Below are 15,543 nucleotides of genomic sequence, written 5' to 3' on the forward strand. Positions count from 1 at the left end.
TCACACGCTGACCCCTCCCCCCGTACACACACTCCCATTGGTCCGGGCCGGCCCGGGGGCGGGGTCACACTGCCCCCCCCATACGCACACTCCCATTGGTCCGGCCCGGCCCGGGGGCGGAGTCACACTCTGCCCCCCCACACACACTCCCTCCCATTGGTCCGGCCCGGCCCGGGGGCGGGGCTGCGGGTCGCCGTCACGTGTTCCGGGGGCGGGGCTCTCCGGGCAGAGCCGGTCCGGGTGCGGCGGGCAGCGGCTGCAGGGCCCGGCCCGGGCCCCCCCCCGGCAGGAGCCTCCGCCATGGGCAGCTGCGTGGGGCGGCCGCGCGGGGAGCGCCCGCCGGCCCCGGGCCACCCCCGCAAGCGAGCAGGTGAGCGGGGGCCGGGAGCCCCGGGAGCCCGCGCTCGGTGCGTGCTGGGGGGCCGCGGAGGGACTCCCGTGACACGGCCGGGACCGCCCCCGGGACCCCCCCCGGCTTCCCGCCCGGCTTCCCACCCCCACTCCAGCCCCCGGGACACCCCCCCCGCCCGGCTTCCCCCCCCGGGACCCCCCCCGGCTTCCCGCCCGGCTTCCCACCCCCACTCCAGCCCCCGGGCCACCCCCCCCCGCCCGGCTTCCCCCCCCCCCGGGACCGCCCCGGGACCCCCCCGGCTTCCCGCCCCCACTTCAGCCCCCGGGACACCCCCCCCGCTCGGCTTCCCCCCCCCCGGGACCCCCCCCCCGCTTCCCCCCCCGCGATCCCCCGCCAGCTTCCTGCCCCCGGGACCCCCCTGGCTTCCCGCCCCCACTTCAGCCCCCGGGACCCCCCCTCGCCCGGCTTCCCGCCCCCGGGAAGTCTCTCCCCCGCCGGCTGCCGGCCTTGCTCCCTGGGCTCCCACTTCAGGCTTATGACTCCCCGCGCCTGCCGGGCACGGACCCAGGCTGGCACAGCCCCCTGCTCTGCCCAAGTCCCCGCGGCGTGTCTGCCAGCCAAGGGGGACCCCCAGCCCGGCCGGAGAAACCCGGCAGCTCCCCCCTGTGTGGCTGGCGCTCGGGCTCTCCGGACAGCCCCTGGAGTCTGCCCTGTGTGACAGGGCCGTGTACGATCCGTGTCCACACACGTCAGACAGGCGTGTGCAGCCTGGACGGACCAGCACCGGGGCAGTGACAGCACCTAGCACCTGTGCTGGCCCCGCCGTGCCCAGAAACTGCATTCACTGCCCCAGCCACTGTCACTTCCCTGCTGCGGGGCTGCTGGGCGGCCGAGGTGCTTCTCCCTTAGAGCTGCTAGTGACCCGGCCTCGCCCCGTGTCAGGCAGCGGTGCTGGCGGAGGGCAGGTGTCCCGCCAAAGCGAGTGGCCGGCCTTAGAGACCAAAGCTGGGGAAGTCTGAGAGAGCCAGAGCTTTGCCCAGCTCCCACAGTGCGCTGGGGCCAGCCTGGATCCTGCCCTGCCCGGGGCTGGCCTCACACGCCACAGCGGACTGGTTGTGCATTGTCCCCTGTTTGATTCAGGAACCTCTTCTAGCCTCGCTGCCCCGGGAGCAGGATGCGGCCCAGGTGTGTAATGTTCCCTGGTGTCTGGGGAGTCGTTCCTGTGCGGAGCGGGGTTAGCTGGGACCGGCTGGCTTTCAGCGGGCCTAGAACGTTGTGTGACTAGCTTTTCCGGGGGGCTTAGGGAAAGGGGAGGGAAGCATGAAACCCAAGTGCTCTTCACCCTGCTGCTTCAGGACACAGGCTGAGGCTGAGCAGGGGACAGGGAGAAATACCCCCCGGGGCTGGGCTTGCACTGCGCCATACTTCACGGGAAGCCTCACGCATTGGCCGCTACTGGAGACAAAGCGGGGACTCGGGTGGGCCGCTGTCCTGCGGGCAGGATCCTCCTGATCTGTTGGGCTTTGGCATTTCCTGAAAACAGCGCAGCAGCTTCTGTCCCAGTTCTTTATCCACCTACAGGAAAAGGGGCCACTTCTGCCAGTGCTTCAGGTGCCTTAAAACTTTGTTTGGGGGCTATTCCCAGCCCCCTTTTCCGGGAGCGCCGGAGAGCCAGCAGCTGGAGTTGTGTAGTGGAAGCGTTCTCAGAGGAGTTCCTGTTGACGTGTTGTTGGGATTGTGCAAGTGCAAACCTTGTGGACTAGACTGAGTCACCTAGCAACAAACCCAAATACCCACCCAAGTCTGATTATCCACCGCCCTTCCCCAGGAAAGGCTCCACAGAGCACAGCCCTGCACATGGGCTGTCCCCTGCTGGGACCCTGTCAGATCTTGGGCTAAGCAGGGGTGTTCTTGGTCAACATTTGGATGGGAGAACTGCAGGGAATCCGAGTGTTGGGAGAAGGGGCGTTGTGCTAGTGATTCAGTGGAAGAGACTCTGGCTGCTCATGAGCCTTAAAGATCCCCTGGGATTCTTCTGGGAAGTGTTGTTTTGTGAACCTCAGTGTGCTGGCTGACTTCTAACCGGAGACCGGCTTTGTCTCTGCATTCTCCTGCAGTTTCAGCTGGCTGTGGTGTGCATTGCTCTGTGTCCTAAGCTCTTGTACCATCGCTGTTACACAGCTGCCATGCTGCACCTCAGAGGTGGATGCATATCAGTGGTGGGTGAAGTGATCCTTGCCTGTCCCTCCCTCCCTGGCAGAGGTGTTGTGATGTTTAATTAGTGGTGTACCTGGGGACTGTGGGAGGGCTGTATCGATTGCACGGTGTGACTGCAGATTACACCCGCCAGCCCGTGATAAGCAGCTCCAAGCATTCCATGCACCAGCCACACCAGGAATGGGGGCAGGGTGGCTGTGGGGCTGACTCACGCTCCCTTCCTGTCACGCACTGGTGATAACTACTCTGTTTGTGGGAAGCAGGAGAGGAGAAACAGGCAGCGGGGGGGGGGGTCACGGGGTGGGGAGCAGGGACTGAGCGACACCTTCCCAGGGAGGCTCCCGGACCTGAGCTTGGAGCCAGAGGGGTTTTTCTGCAGAATGCCAGCAGCCAGGCCCCAGACCCGAGCAGCGTATCCTTGTGAGCGCTGGCGCGGCCGAGGTGGGCAGTGGGGGAAACGCACTGCCAGAGTCGGCTGTTGGACACCAGGCAGCCCAGCGGGTTCCGGGTGCCCAGGCACCGAGCAGCCCTGCTCTAGCACTGGCAAAACCAGCTGTGCTGCTGGGCGCTCCCTGGGACATGGGTCCGCAGCGTATGGGGCGCGCTCTGCAGCCTGCCCGAGCCGGCGCTGGACATGCCAGGCTCTGGTGGGTGGGGAAGAGGCCTCCTGGAGGAGGTGAGGGGTGCTGCTGCTCACAGCTGGATGGGAATGTGGAACAGCCGCTGCTAAAGCAGCGTCACTTACCCAGGGCCTGCTTCGCCCAGCCTCTGAGCCGTGCCCAGTGGGGCTGTACCAAGGTGGCTGCAGGACTGTGAGGGCGATTGGTGCCTGGGCTCTCACAGCTTGGGGCTGCCCTCACTGCCTTCCCCCTAGCTTGTGGCAGCTGTGAGCTCTGCCACCCTGCGAGCTCGGTGCCCGGTGCCAGCGGTACAGCAAGATTGGGCATGGGCCTCTGTGCGGCGCTCCGGCGTACGGAGCAGAGCCGCCACTCTGATAACGCAGCGTCTGGCTCCGCCGCAGGAACAGCGCCCCATGCACAGCTCCTTCCACCTGCTGCGCTCCTGCCTCCTTCCCCGGGGTCACGACTCCCCGCCGTGGCGGCTGCGAATACCCTAATTAGCCCCTCTGCAGAGCCCTGGCGCTGTGACTCCTCACAAACATGCAGGCGCTAATTAGCCGGGGGTCCCAGCTCTTTGTTTTTGCAGCTGCGTGGCCATGCGAGGTGCTTCACAAACGGCTCCTTGCTGCCGAGCTCCCTGGGGCAAAGCTGGGGGCTGGGTGCCCCCTGCTCCCATCAAAGCCACGGGGAGATCGGGGGCCTCGCCTTGGCCCCCCAGTCCGAGAGTCCAGCCCTTGTCCCAGGTGTGGCTGCACTGCCCTCTTGTTTCCCCCCCAGCCCCGGCCCAAGTCAGTTTTCAAACTCCTGAACTTAGCCATGGGCTGGGGAGTCGGGGCTGGGAGCTGGGCTCCTGCCTGGCCCCACGGGAGCTCACCCGCCCTCAGCCATGTGCATGCTCCCCCCAAGGGTGACGCTGGGGGAGCAGAGCCTGGAGGAGGCCTTCGCTCCTGTGGCCAGACTGACACCTCGCCCCCTCCTGCCATTCGGGGCATGGGCAGCGACTGGCCTGGGGTCTGAGTCGGGGGTGCTGGGGATCTGAGGGTGGACCAGCAGCTCCTCCCGGTGAAGCCAGGTCTGCATTCCTGTGGGCCCCAGCTGTGAGCACCAGCTGGCCTCGGCTGGGTCACCTTCTGCTGTCCCCAGCCCATCAGCTCCCCATCAGGCATGCTGACTGCTTAGGTTTTCCTGCAGAGCGTCTGCCCTGCAGCACTCCTCGTGCTGTCCCACCCAAGGGCTCGGACAAGGCAGCAGGGCAAGTCTCCCCAGGGGATCCTGTGGACGGGGTTCTGTGAAGCTGGGAGCACAGAGCTCCTCGGGGAAGTCACTCGCTGCGGGTGGGATACATGTCGGCCCCAGTAGCTGGGACAGCACCTGGCTGCCTGCATGGGAGACAGGGCTGGCTCCTGGCCTCTTGCCCCGGTGCTCTCGCTGCATGGCAGGAGCCCCAGGACTGCAGCTAACTGGTGTGGGATGGAGCAGGTTTGATGGGGGTGCAGCCCACGGAGACGCCTGAGCCAGGCTGGCAGTCGGGGTGGAGCATTGCATGCTGGGATCTGTTCATCGTGGGTCTCGCTGTGGGGTTCGTGGGCCTCGTCCCCAGCTCAGAGCGTGCCACTCCCCGCCCAGAGGAGGGGGACAGGCAGCCAAGCCTGCTCCCCCGGAGCAGCCCCCCCACCCCAGCCCTGGTATCCCATGGCTTTCCAACACGCTCCTGGTGACCTGGCATCTCAGACATTTCTTCCTTCTGGGCTTCCCTGCCCCACATCTGTGCATAGCACTCACGTCCGGCAGGGTTTGCCCAGACCCCTGCAACGACTATCCCAGCTGCCGGCCTTAGCCAGGTACCCGCTGTACCCGTTTGGGGCTTCCTGCCTGAGTAACCTCCTGTGTCAGTGAGTTCCACAGGCTGCTGAGCTTACATGCCCTAGCACCATCAGCTCTGTGCAGCGGCTTTCAGACAAGTGTCTCCCTTGAAGCTGCAGGGGCGTCGGGAGCCAGCGTTGCATTTCCCCAGGTGCTGTGAGACTTGCTAGGGGCTCTTCAACAATGGCTCATGCTCCCAAGGGCTGCACCATGTCGCTGTGCCCCGACTCAGGGGAGAGCGCGCCCGGCGCCTGCCCTAGCGTGGGGCTGGAGCACTGGGGGCGGTGCTGACCCAGAGGGGCCATGCCCAGCGCTGCCCTGTGCAAAGCCATGGACACCACTGCTGCATGGGCCGGGGAACCAGCAGGGGGCAGCGCGCCCTGCAGCCCCTCCCCGCAGAGCTGGTGTGTGCCGGGGGGTGGGTGTGGAGGGTTCCCAGCATCACTTCCTCCCCGTGCCAGGGTACCAGCCTGCGCCCGCTGCTGAAGGGTTGAATCTCCATCTCCTCCCTGCATGATGGGGAAAGGGGCATGTTGGCCCTGACCACAGCCTCTGCCCCCTTACGTGCCCTGCAGCAGCCCAGCCCCCAGCCTGCCCTTGCTGTCTCTGCCGGGCTAGCCGGGGGCTGCTGGGATGTGACAGCTACACACTGACCGCAGCCGCCTGGGGTCGCCTCTACAGCCGGTGCATGGGCCCAGCCTGGGCCGAGCTCCCCATGTGCTGCCCTAGCGGGTGAGGTGCCAGGCCAGGGGGCATGGGCGGGCGCTGGGTCTCTGCGGAGCCGCTCTCGTTCCAGGGGCCAGGGATTGGCTGCACTTCGGCTGTCCCTGGCGCTGGTTGGGGATCCGGACCGGCTGGGCAGGAGGGATAGCTCAGTGGTTTGAGCATTGGCCTGCTAAACCCAGGATTGTGAGTTCAATCCTTGAGGGGGCCACTTAGGGATCCAGGGACCTAAAAATTGGTCCTGCTAGTGAAGGCAGGGGCTGGACTCAATGACCTTTCAAGGTCCCTGCCAGTTCTAGGAGATTGGTATATCTCCAATTATTACCTTATTACCTTAGGAGTGGTGGGGAACAGGGCGGCCCTGGGCGATGGGGGCGGAGGGCGAGCCGCCAGCACCCTGGATCCTGTTGGCCTGGCTCCAAGTGCAAGAAGTGGCCCAACCTGTCTTGGTTTTCCTGTGGGAGGCCCTGGGAGCGGGCCGGGGCGGGGGCTGCTGGGGCCAGGAATAGAGCGGCACAAGGCGATTAGAGGCAGCGATAAATAGAACAGGCTGAACTCCCGCGTCCCTGCCTGCCTGGGCCTAGCTCCCTGCGGGGCCTACCTGGGCCTAGCTCCCTGCGGGGCCTACCTGGGCCTAGCTCCCTGCGGGGCCTGCCTGCACCGGTTACCACGTCTCTAACCGACCTCCCGCGCTGGCCTGGCCCGGTCCCCTACTCGCTGTCGGCTTCTGGCCAGGCCCCTGTGAGGGAGCAGAGAGGGAGTGGTGGCCGGCTGGGCCCGTAGGGCTCCACACAAACCAAGCACTGAGTGCTGCGGGGAGCGGCCCTGGCCAGCCGCGGGGCTGGCAGTGCCTGAGACCTCACTATTGCTCTGCCCTGCAGGAGTCGAGCACACGTCAGAAATGCACCTGCTTCTGGGGCGCGAGGGAGCTGCGAGTGGCACGCACCCTGGCTCTGATGCCCAGGCCGTTGAAGGGCTTCACCGACAGTCCCTGGCCCCAGCACCCCAATCCGTGGGGCAGCTGCTGTGCCCAGGGAGGAGGAGCTGCGTTGGCCCTGCCAGGGCTGGAGCTGAACTCTCTGGCCCTGTGGGCACCGCCCCACGCCGGAGGGAACTGTGGTGTCTGCAGGCTCCCCCGGGTGCTGAGCGGCTCAGGGGTGCAGAGAGGTGTGGGTGCTGTTGGCCCCGTGCACGGCTCCCCCGTAGCGGGACCTGCTGGCTCAGTGCTGGCGGTCGCTATGCTGGGCCTTGAAACTGAATTGGGTCCGAGCTCGGCCCTCACTACAGCCAGGGGCGTCGGGGGCCACCGAGGCTGCGCCCAGAGGGGTGAGGGCAGCCCAGGCTGTGACGGCCAGGGGCCCTGGCACCCTGCACTCAAGGGATGGCTCCTGGGGCCCTTTCTCTGCAGAGGAGCAGAGCCTTGCGGCGAGGGGGCCAGAGGGCCGGCCAGGGGCTGTGTCCTCGCAGTGTCTCTAGTGTTTGTGGTGCTCGGGTCCTGCCTCCCCGGCCGCGCCCGGAGGGTCCCGGAGCCGCCTGGGCTGCGCTCTTGGCCTGACACTGGGCTTGGGGCTCCACTCCCTTTGGGGGATGGGGTGTCCCGTGCCCCGGGCCGTGCTGGCGCATGGCAGCACTGCAGCGAGCAGGGCCCAGGTCAGGGCTCAGAACTGGTCTGGTCTCAGGGCAGTGCTTGAATTCAGGCTGGAGGGGTGGGAGCAGGGCCCCCCAGCAGTTTCCCAGGGGCCCTTCTCTGTGCGAACTGGCGCCAACTGCCGGTGCGTGGGGCTGGGGACAGGCTCAGCTGCCGCCTTCCGGATCGTGTGCACCCTGGGGCCCTCGCGGAGGGGTGGGGGCTGCGCTGGAGGCAGTTGGCACAAGCAGCGGGGCTGGGCCCAGGTCTCTTTTCACTGCTCACACAGGCTGCTCCGAGGGCATCGTGCCAGTGTTCCCTGGCCGAGCAGGGCCTGGCACGCTCCCAGCTGCCCCCGGTGCCGGTGTCTGGAGGGCAGGGGGCTGGTACAGGCTGGTCCTGTGGGCGGGCTGCGTTCATGCACCGGAGCACAGGGGAGTGGATGAGTCCCGGCTGCAGCTGCTCTCCCAGCCTTTCGTCCTTCAGAGCCCCCGCAGCCCTGATGCAGCCGGCCCAGCCTGGCCCAGGACAGCTGTGATCTCTGCCCTTGTCCTGTGCCACAGGGGCGCCTGGCCTCTGGCTCGGGCTGCAGAGCATGCGGGGTTGGGACTCATGCCCTCGGCACCCCGCTGCCTGGGCTGGTGCCCCCTGCACTCCCTGCCCGGGCACTATCCCCGTTCTTGCAGGGTGGGTTTGAACATCTAGCGCACAGAGCAGCATGTCCAGGGCATTGCTCTGCTGGGCACAGGTCGCTGGCACACACTGGCGTACCCAGCCGTGCCCATGGTCCCTGGGGGAGCCCAGCTGTCTAGCGTGCCCTGTACACACACCCAGGAGCAGCCTTTCCCCATCTGCCCTGTGGCCCCTGAATGCAGAGCGAGAGGAGCCTGGTGGGGCAGCACCTGCCTCCTCAGCCAGGAAAGCTCGGGGCGGGTTCTTGCTGGGGGAGACAGGGCTGGCACTGGCAGTATGGGTCTGCCTCCAGGAGCTCCCTGCAGGGCTCCCAGCAGGTCCAGCTGGCCAGGCGGCAGGGAGAGGGCTGGGTGTGTGCCCTAATCCCCATGCCCGGGGCTGCTGCAGGTGCAGCAGCACCCTGGGCTCAAAGTCACAAGACCAACCAACGAACTGGCTGCTGGCACACAGGCTGCACCTGCATGGCTTGTTCCCTGGCTTTCGGGCCCCCGCTGTGGGGCTCCCTTGTGCCAGCCTGGCGGCAGTCCTCTTGTGCCGGTGCCCTGGCCAGCAGCCAGTCCCTCTGTAACCTGGGGGTGAGTTACGCCACCCACCTTATACCGGGGGGCACCATGCCTCTTCTACAGATGGGGAAACTGAGGCATGGGCAGCGACTTGCCCAAGGTCACACATGGCAGGCAGGAAGAGAACCCAGGAGTCCAGGCAGCCCTGTACATTAGTCCCAGTGCATCCTTTCTTGTCTGCTCCTTCCTGGCCCCCAGGAGTGGCTCAGCCCTGTAATCCCCCCGCTCTGACTCTGGCTAATTCCCTGAGCTATAAATACTGCCCTTGCCAGGGGCCCTCTCAGTCCCTGCAGCTGCCTGGCAGGGGTGGGATTAGAGCAGCCGACTGGCAGGGGCACAGGGGCGCCTGCTTCTGGCCAGGGCTCCCAGCCAGGCCTCTCCTGATGGTGGGAGCTGCATCTGTTCCCATTAGCAGGGGAGCCAGAAACCTGCAGGCCCCCTCTGAGGGCGAGGGAGAGCCAGGGAGGGGGCTGGTTTGTGGACTGCAGCTGTGCCCTGCAAGGAGGCTGGGCAGGGTCCCTGGGACCTGAGGAATGCTGCCCCTCACTCCCGACCTATAGCCCCCTGCTAGCCCAGCCCTGGGCTCCCCCTACCCAGCTGTGCCGGTGCCCCTCACTCCTGACCCTCCACCCCTGCTAGCCCAGCCCTGGGCTCCCCCTACCCAGCTGTGCCGGTGCCCCTCACTCCTGACCCTCCACCCCTGCTAGCCCAGCCCTGGGCTCCCCCTACCCAGCTGTGCCGGTGCCCCTCACTCCTGACCCTCCACCCCTGCTAGCCCAGCCCTGGGCTCCCCCTACCCAGCTGTGCCGGTGCCCCTCACTCCTGACCCTCCACCCCTGATAGCCCAGCCCTGGGCTCCCCCTACCCAGCTGTGCCAGTGCCCCTCACTCCTGACCCTCCACCCCTGATAGCCCAGCCCAGAACCCTCAATATCTACCCCCTGAAGCTCCTCCCACCCCTTTCCCTGCCCCAGCAGGCCCCATGCCTCGTGCCTCAATGTCCCCCCATTCCTGCTTGTGGGACAAGGAGACCCCAGCTAGTGCAGGTGGCCTCAGCCCAGGCGACTGACCCTCCCCAGGCCTCGCCTGCAGGGCCTGGCCCAGTCCCTCTCAGCAGGGATGGAGTGAGGCTGTGGCTCCGGGGACAGGGCTAGGGCTGGGCCTGGCCTGCCCTGTGGGCACTGCCTGGTGCCTGTGGGGTGTCAGTCCTGCGTGGGGGAGGGGAGCGAGCGTGGACTCAGACTGTGATGGGGGCAGGGATCTGCAGACGGGGGCAGGGACACTGGGGGGGCAGGGTCTGCAGGTGGGTGCTGGCCCAGCTGTGCCAGGAACAGGGGTCTGCAGGTGGGTGCTGGCCCAGCTGTGATGGGAGCAGGGGCAGTTGGGGGGGAAGGGTCTTGGGGCGGGTGCTGGCTCGGGGCCCCTGCTGAGCTCTCTGCCCCCCCCCCAGGTCACAATGAGCCCCTGCGGAAGGAGCGGCCCAAATGGAAGAGCGACTACCCCATGACGGACGGGCAGCTGCGCAGCAAGCGGGACGAGTTCTGGGACACGGCACCTGCCTTCGAGGGCCGCAAGGAGATCTGGGATGCCCTGAAGGCGGCTGCCTACGCTGTGGAGGCCAACGACCACGGGCTGGCCCAGGCCATCCTGGATGGCGCCAGTATCACCCTGCCCCACGGTAGGCAGGATGGGGATGTGGGGCAGGAACCTGGGGCCAGCGGGGTGGGAGGGGGCCCGTGGACACATAGGCAGGATGGGGACCTGGGACAGGATGTGGGAAGAGGACAGAGACTTTGGGCCAGCAGGGTAGGAGGGGGACATGGGGCAGGGACTTGGGGCCGGCAGGGTAGGAGGGGGACATGTTGGCCGGGGGTGACCCAGGAGTGGGCCCTGCACTGGGGGAGCCCCTGGAACCCGCTGACAGGGGTGCCTGAGATGGGCTGTACCCCCAGGGTGAAGCCTGGAAGCTGTTGGAACCACTCTGCCCCCAAACCATTCAGCTGGACTGGCCTCTCAGACTCCTGCTGATGACACAGCCAGCCCCTCTGGGCCCCGTTATAAAAAATATACGGAGCTACACCTCTCTCCTAGAGCTGGAAGGGCCCCGAAAGGTCAGCGAGTCCAGCCCCTGCCTTCACTAGCAGGACCAGGTACTGATTTTGCCCCAGATCCCTAAGTGGCCCCCTCAAGGATTGAACTCACACTCCTGGGTTTAGCAGGCCAATGCTCAAACCACTGAGCTATCCCTCCTCCTGTTATTACCCAACACAACAGTAGGTGGCGCCACACACCCAGCTGAGTCACCTGAGTGCTTTACCTAGGCCAGGTATTGAGGCACCAGCCAACGTCCCAGCTCCTGAGCCTGGCATCCCTGCTGGAGCATAAACCCAGACTGATACCGGCCTGCGCCGCTCAGGGGCATGTACGGTGCAAGCTCATTAATTAGCTGCTGCCCCCTCGCTGTGGGGAAGATACGCACCAGCCTTTGTTACAGAGCTGAGATTCCCTAAGTCTTCACTCAAAGACACACAGGTTAAGATAAAACATGAAGCAGGTTTATTAACTACCAAAAGATCCATTTTAAGTGATTATAAATGATAGCAAACAGATCAAAGTAGATTACCCAGCAAATAACAAAAACGCAATCTAAGCCTAATATACGAGATGGGATTTGAATCAAGCAGCGTCTCACCCTGTTCGCTAGTACAAGCAGTTTGTCGGTGTTCTGCACGCGGGCAGGAATCCGCTCTTCCAGCCTGGGCGTAGCACGTCCCCCAGTTCACTCTTTGGTCCTCAGGTGTTGCGTTGTAGAGGGAGTGAGGCCCCTTGGTGGTGTCACTTTCCCCGTTTAGTTTTTCCACAGGGTGGGAACCCCTTTGTTCCAAGCCAGGTGCCCAGCTCGGTTTGTGGGAGAATACAGGTTCCAAACTGGAGTTCAGTATCATGTGGTCTGGTCACATGCCCTTGCGTGCCTCCCCCAGTCACAGCCGCCATTATCCACAGGCTGTCTGAAGGGTCCCCAGGTGAGGACGAGCCTTTTCCAGGGCCCATAGTTTCTGCTGATGGGCCATTAGCACGGTCGAGCTTGTACCTGAAAGGCTAGTTGTGGATGTTACCCAGAGCAAGCACATTTGAAATACAGCTACATGGTCAATCGTCATAATGCCAGAGACACAAATGATACAAGTCTACAAATAGGATAATCATATTCAGCAAATCATCACTTTTCCATTGACACCCCACATGACACATTTTGTACAAGGTGCATCACAATTATGTCATAATCATACCATTAGGACGAATATGGGGCAGTGTCACACCAGTCATCACTGGACCCACACCATCCACCCTCAGGGGCTCCCTGTGCCCCAGCTCTGCTCTGGGGGTGCTGGGGGCAAAGGCTCCCAGACCCCACTCTGCCCATCCAGGATCGGGATCTCCCTCAGCTCAGCTCCAGGCACGTGGGCAGCTCACGTGGCTCAGGTTGGTGGCTTCTCCTAGACTCAAATGAAGAGCCTCAGAGCTGTGCAGCTCAGGGGGTCCTGGCTGTGTCTATCCCGGAGCCCCAGCTCCCCCAGCCAGCTCTTAGATCCCAAAAGGAGGATCCGTCTGACCCCTGGCACCCAGGCACTGAGCCATGGTGGCTGAGAGGCCGCACTCCCCCTGGCGCACAGGGGCTGGGGGATCTGCAGGGGCAGGGAAATGGGGGTAAGGGGCTTCAAGAGGTGGATTTTGGGTGTCCTGGGCTGGAATACCATCGGGCTGCAGATTGGGATTGAGGTAAACCATAAGAGCTATTTTGGGGGCAAGGGGACCCCAGGGCTGGGCTAGCAGGGGCTTGTGGGTCAGGATTGAGGGGCACTGGTAGGGCAGAGCTGGGGGGACCCCAGGGCTGGGCTAGCTGGGGCTGTGGGTTGGGATTGAGGGGCACTGGTAGGGCAGAGCTGGGGGGACCCCAGGGCTGGGCTAGCCGGGGCTGTGGGTCGGGATTGAGGGGCACTGGTAGGGCAGAGCTGGGGGGACCCCAGGGCTGGGCTAGCAGGGGCTGTGGGTTGGGATTGAGGGGCACTGGTAGGGCAGAGCTGGGGGGACCCCAGGGCTGGGCTAGCCGGGGCTGTGGGTTGGGATTGAGGGGCACTGGTAGGGCAGAGCTGGGGGGATCCCAGGGCTGGGCTAGCCGGGGCTGTGGGTCGGGATTGAGGGGCACTGGTAGGGCAGAGCTGGGGGGACCCCAGGGCTGGGCTAGCAGGGGCTGTGGGTTGGGATTGAGGGGCACTGGTAGGGCAGAGCTGGGGGGATCCCAGGGCTGGGTTAGCCGGGGCTGTGGGTCGGGATTGAGGGGCACTGGTAGGGCAGAGCTGGGGGGACCCCAGGGCTGGGCTAGCCGGGGCTGTGGGTCGGGATTGAGGGGCACTGGTAGGGCAGAGCTGGGGGGACCCCAGGGCTGGGCTAGCTGGGGCTGTGGGTCGGGATTGAGGGGCACTGGTAGGGCAGAGCGGGGGGGCAGGACTGGGTTAGTGGGGGCAGCGGGTCAGGATTGAGGGGCACTGGTAGGGCAGAGCGGGGGGGACCCCAGGGCTGGGCTAGCCGGGGCTGTGGGTCGGGATTGAGGGGCACTGGTAGGGCAGAGCGGGGGGGGCAGGATTGGGTTAGTGGGGGCAGCGGGTCGGGATTGAGGGGTACCAGCAGAGGGGTCTGTGCTGTAGCTGTCTCCAGCTCCTTCCCCTCATCCCTTCGCTGGCATCTCCGGCTCCCCCGCAGGGTCCCTGACCGAGTGCTACGACGAGCTGGGGAACCGCTACCAGCTGCCCGTGTACTGCCTGGCGCCGCCTGCCAACCTCATCCTGGAGCGGGGCGGCGACGAGAGCACGGAGCCCCCGGAGCCGGCGCCCAGCACCCGGCGTGAGTTCCCGCTCAAGGTGCGGCTCTCCACTGGCAAGGACCTGCGGCTGAGCGCCAGCATGGCCGACACCGTGGGGCAGCTGAAGAAGCAGCTGCAGGCGCAGGAGGGCATCGAGCCGGGCTGGCAGCGCTGGTTCTTCTCCGGCAAGCTGCTGACGGACCGCACGCGGCTGCACGAAGCCAAGATCCAGAAGGACTTTGTCATCCAGGTGATTGTGAACCAGCCGCTGGTGCCCAGGAACTGAGCCGGGCCGGCTGACGGGCGCAGGGGCTGCTGGGCCCCAGGGAAACCCAGCAGGGCCCTCGGAGCCGGCGAACTGAGTCTCCAGCCCAGAGGCGACAGCCCGCACTCGCCCGCCGGGCACGGCTGGGCACACAGCCCCGGGCAGAGCCGCTCCCGCGGGGCCTCCGCTCGCCTCTGCTCTGCGTCGATCCTCCCCCCCTTCGTGCCTGCTGCTGCCCCCCTCACTGGCATCAGCACACGGCCGCCCCCTCAAAGCCCTGTCCCTGGAGGAGGTGTGTACCCAGCAGTCTCGGGAAGGGCTGCCGGGGTGGGCGGGGCTGCGGGGTGGGCGGGGCCTGTCTCACCCCGTCGGCACTTGGACACTTTCATAAAATGGTTTTGAGGTTTGAGACCAAATCTCTTCCTGCAGGAGCCGCGTGCCCAGGGCGCCAGGACCCTGCAGTGCCCAGGGCGCCTGGCACCTCGGGCTGCCCTCCCAAGCCCGGCGCCTGGGGCAGGGCAGCCTGGACACTCGGCCCTGCCGCATGTCGCCTGGCACCTCCCGTGCAGGCCAGGCGCTGGGCAGGCCGGGCGCTGGGTGGGGCCGGGCAGAGGACAGCTCTCCCGGTGTCTATGGGTCTGCGTATTTATCAATAAAGCCTTTTTAGCTTCTCCCGGCCCCGCTGCCTCCAGCGCCTGCTTTCACGTCGGCCAGGGCTGGGGCACAGGCACGGGCCGGCCAGGCTGCATTGACACCTGGGACTGCTCCTTACAGCTGCCCCGTCCGTCCCAGCCCAGCCCTTGGCCCCTGCGGGACAGGGTAACGGCCTCACCCCTGCCCCCCCGCCCCTCATAGCTCAGAGCCAGCCACCCCACTGCTTCTCCCGTGTCACCAAAGGGGGAAACTGAGGCACAGAGCCAGCGACTCCCCGGTCACTAGAGCAGAACTGAGAATTGAACCCAGGTGTCCTGGTGCCCAACTGCTGCTGTAACCACTAGGCACCGCAGCCCGTCATCCCCAGTGTGTGTCCCCCTCTCAAGCCCAACCCATCCAGCCCTGACCCCCAGCCCAGCCCCCCACGAGTGGGGCACGCATTGGGCTTGGCTCAGCTCTGCCCCCTGGCTGGGAGGGGCCTGTGCCGGCCGTGCCCCCTGGACTTGGCTGATGTCCACGTGCCGGCCCTGGGCTCCGGCCGGTGCTGGGACCCGGCCGGCGGCTGCTCCCGGCAGGGCAGGCTTGGCCCGTTCTCTGCGGTGCCGGTGGCTGGGACGCGCCCGCCTTGGGGCGACTTCAGGTCCCCCTGCGGGGACCGCTGGTGGAAAGGTCAAAGGTCAGCACCGGGAGCATTCTCAGCAGCCTGGGATGCCCCTGGGCTCTGGCCGCGGCCCCGTGGGGCAGGGGCAGCTGGCGTCCCCCACCCCTCGGGAAGCCAGCCCCCATGACGCAGCCCATGAAACAGCTGGGCCAAAGCAGGGGGTAGAGAGCCCCCCACGTTTCACCAGCCCCCAGTGTGCGGGGAGCGGAACCTGTCGGCCCCCAGCGACTCGCACTGACCCCGGGCATTGCTTCCGGCAACACTGGTCAGCTCCTCGCCCTGCCCCCAAGCTCCCCTGCCCCCAGGCTCCCCTGCCCCCACCGGCTCCCCAGCCCTGCCCCCAGGCTCTCCTGCCTCCCAGCCCCCTGCCCTGCCCCTGGGCTCTCCCGCCCCCCCAGCTCCCAGGCCCTGCCCCCAGGCTCTCCTGCCTCCCACCCCCTGCTCT

General features: G+C 66.1%; 1 protein-coding gene across 2 annotated transcripts; it reads left to right on the forward strand.

Moving 5' to 3' along the window:
- Nucleotides 1–220: 220 nt before the first annotated feature.
- On the forward strand, nucleotides 221–14,854 carry UBTD1 (ubiquitin domain containing 1). 2 transcript variants are annotated; one of them, XM_045025818.1, is made up of 3 exons: nucleotides 221–370; nucleotides 10,108–10,335; nucleotides 13,419–14,854. In XM_045025818.1, exons 1-3 carry the CDS (start codon nucleotides 301–303, stop codon nucleotides 13,802–13,804), a joined length of 684 nt encoding a protein of 227 aa, XP_044881753.1. In that variant the 5' UTR covers nucleotides 221–300; the 3' UTR covers nucleotides 13,805–14,854. The 2 variants fall into 2 exon arrangements, with proteins under 2 accessions (XP_044881753.1, XP_044881754.1); XM_045025819.1 differs by lacking the exon at nucleotides 221–370 and adding an exon at nucleotides 1,402–1,537.
- Nucleotides 14,855–15,543: the final 689 nt, after the last annotated feature.

This window comes from Mauremys mutica, chromosome 7 (assembly GCF_020497125.1).
Source record: "Mauremys mutica isolate MM-2020 ecotype Southern chromosome 7, ASM2049712v1, whole genome shotgun sequence".
Classification (NCBI taxonomy): domain Eukaryota; kingdom Metazoa; phylum Chordata; order Testudines; family Geoemydidae; genus Mauremys; species Mauremys mutica.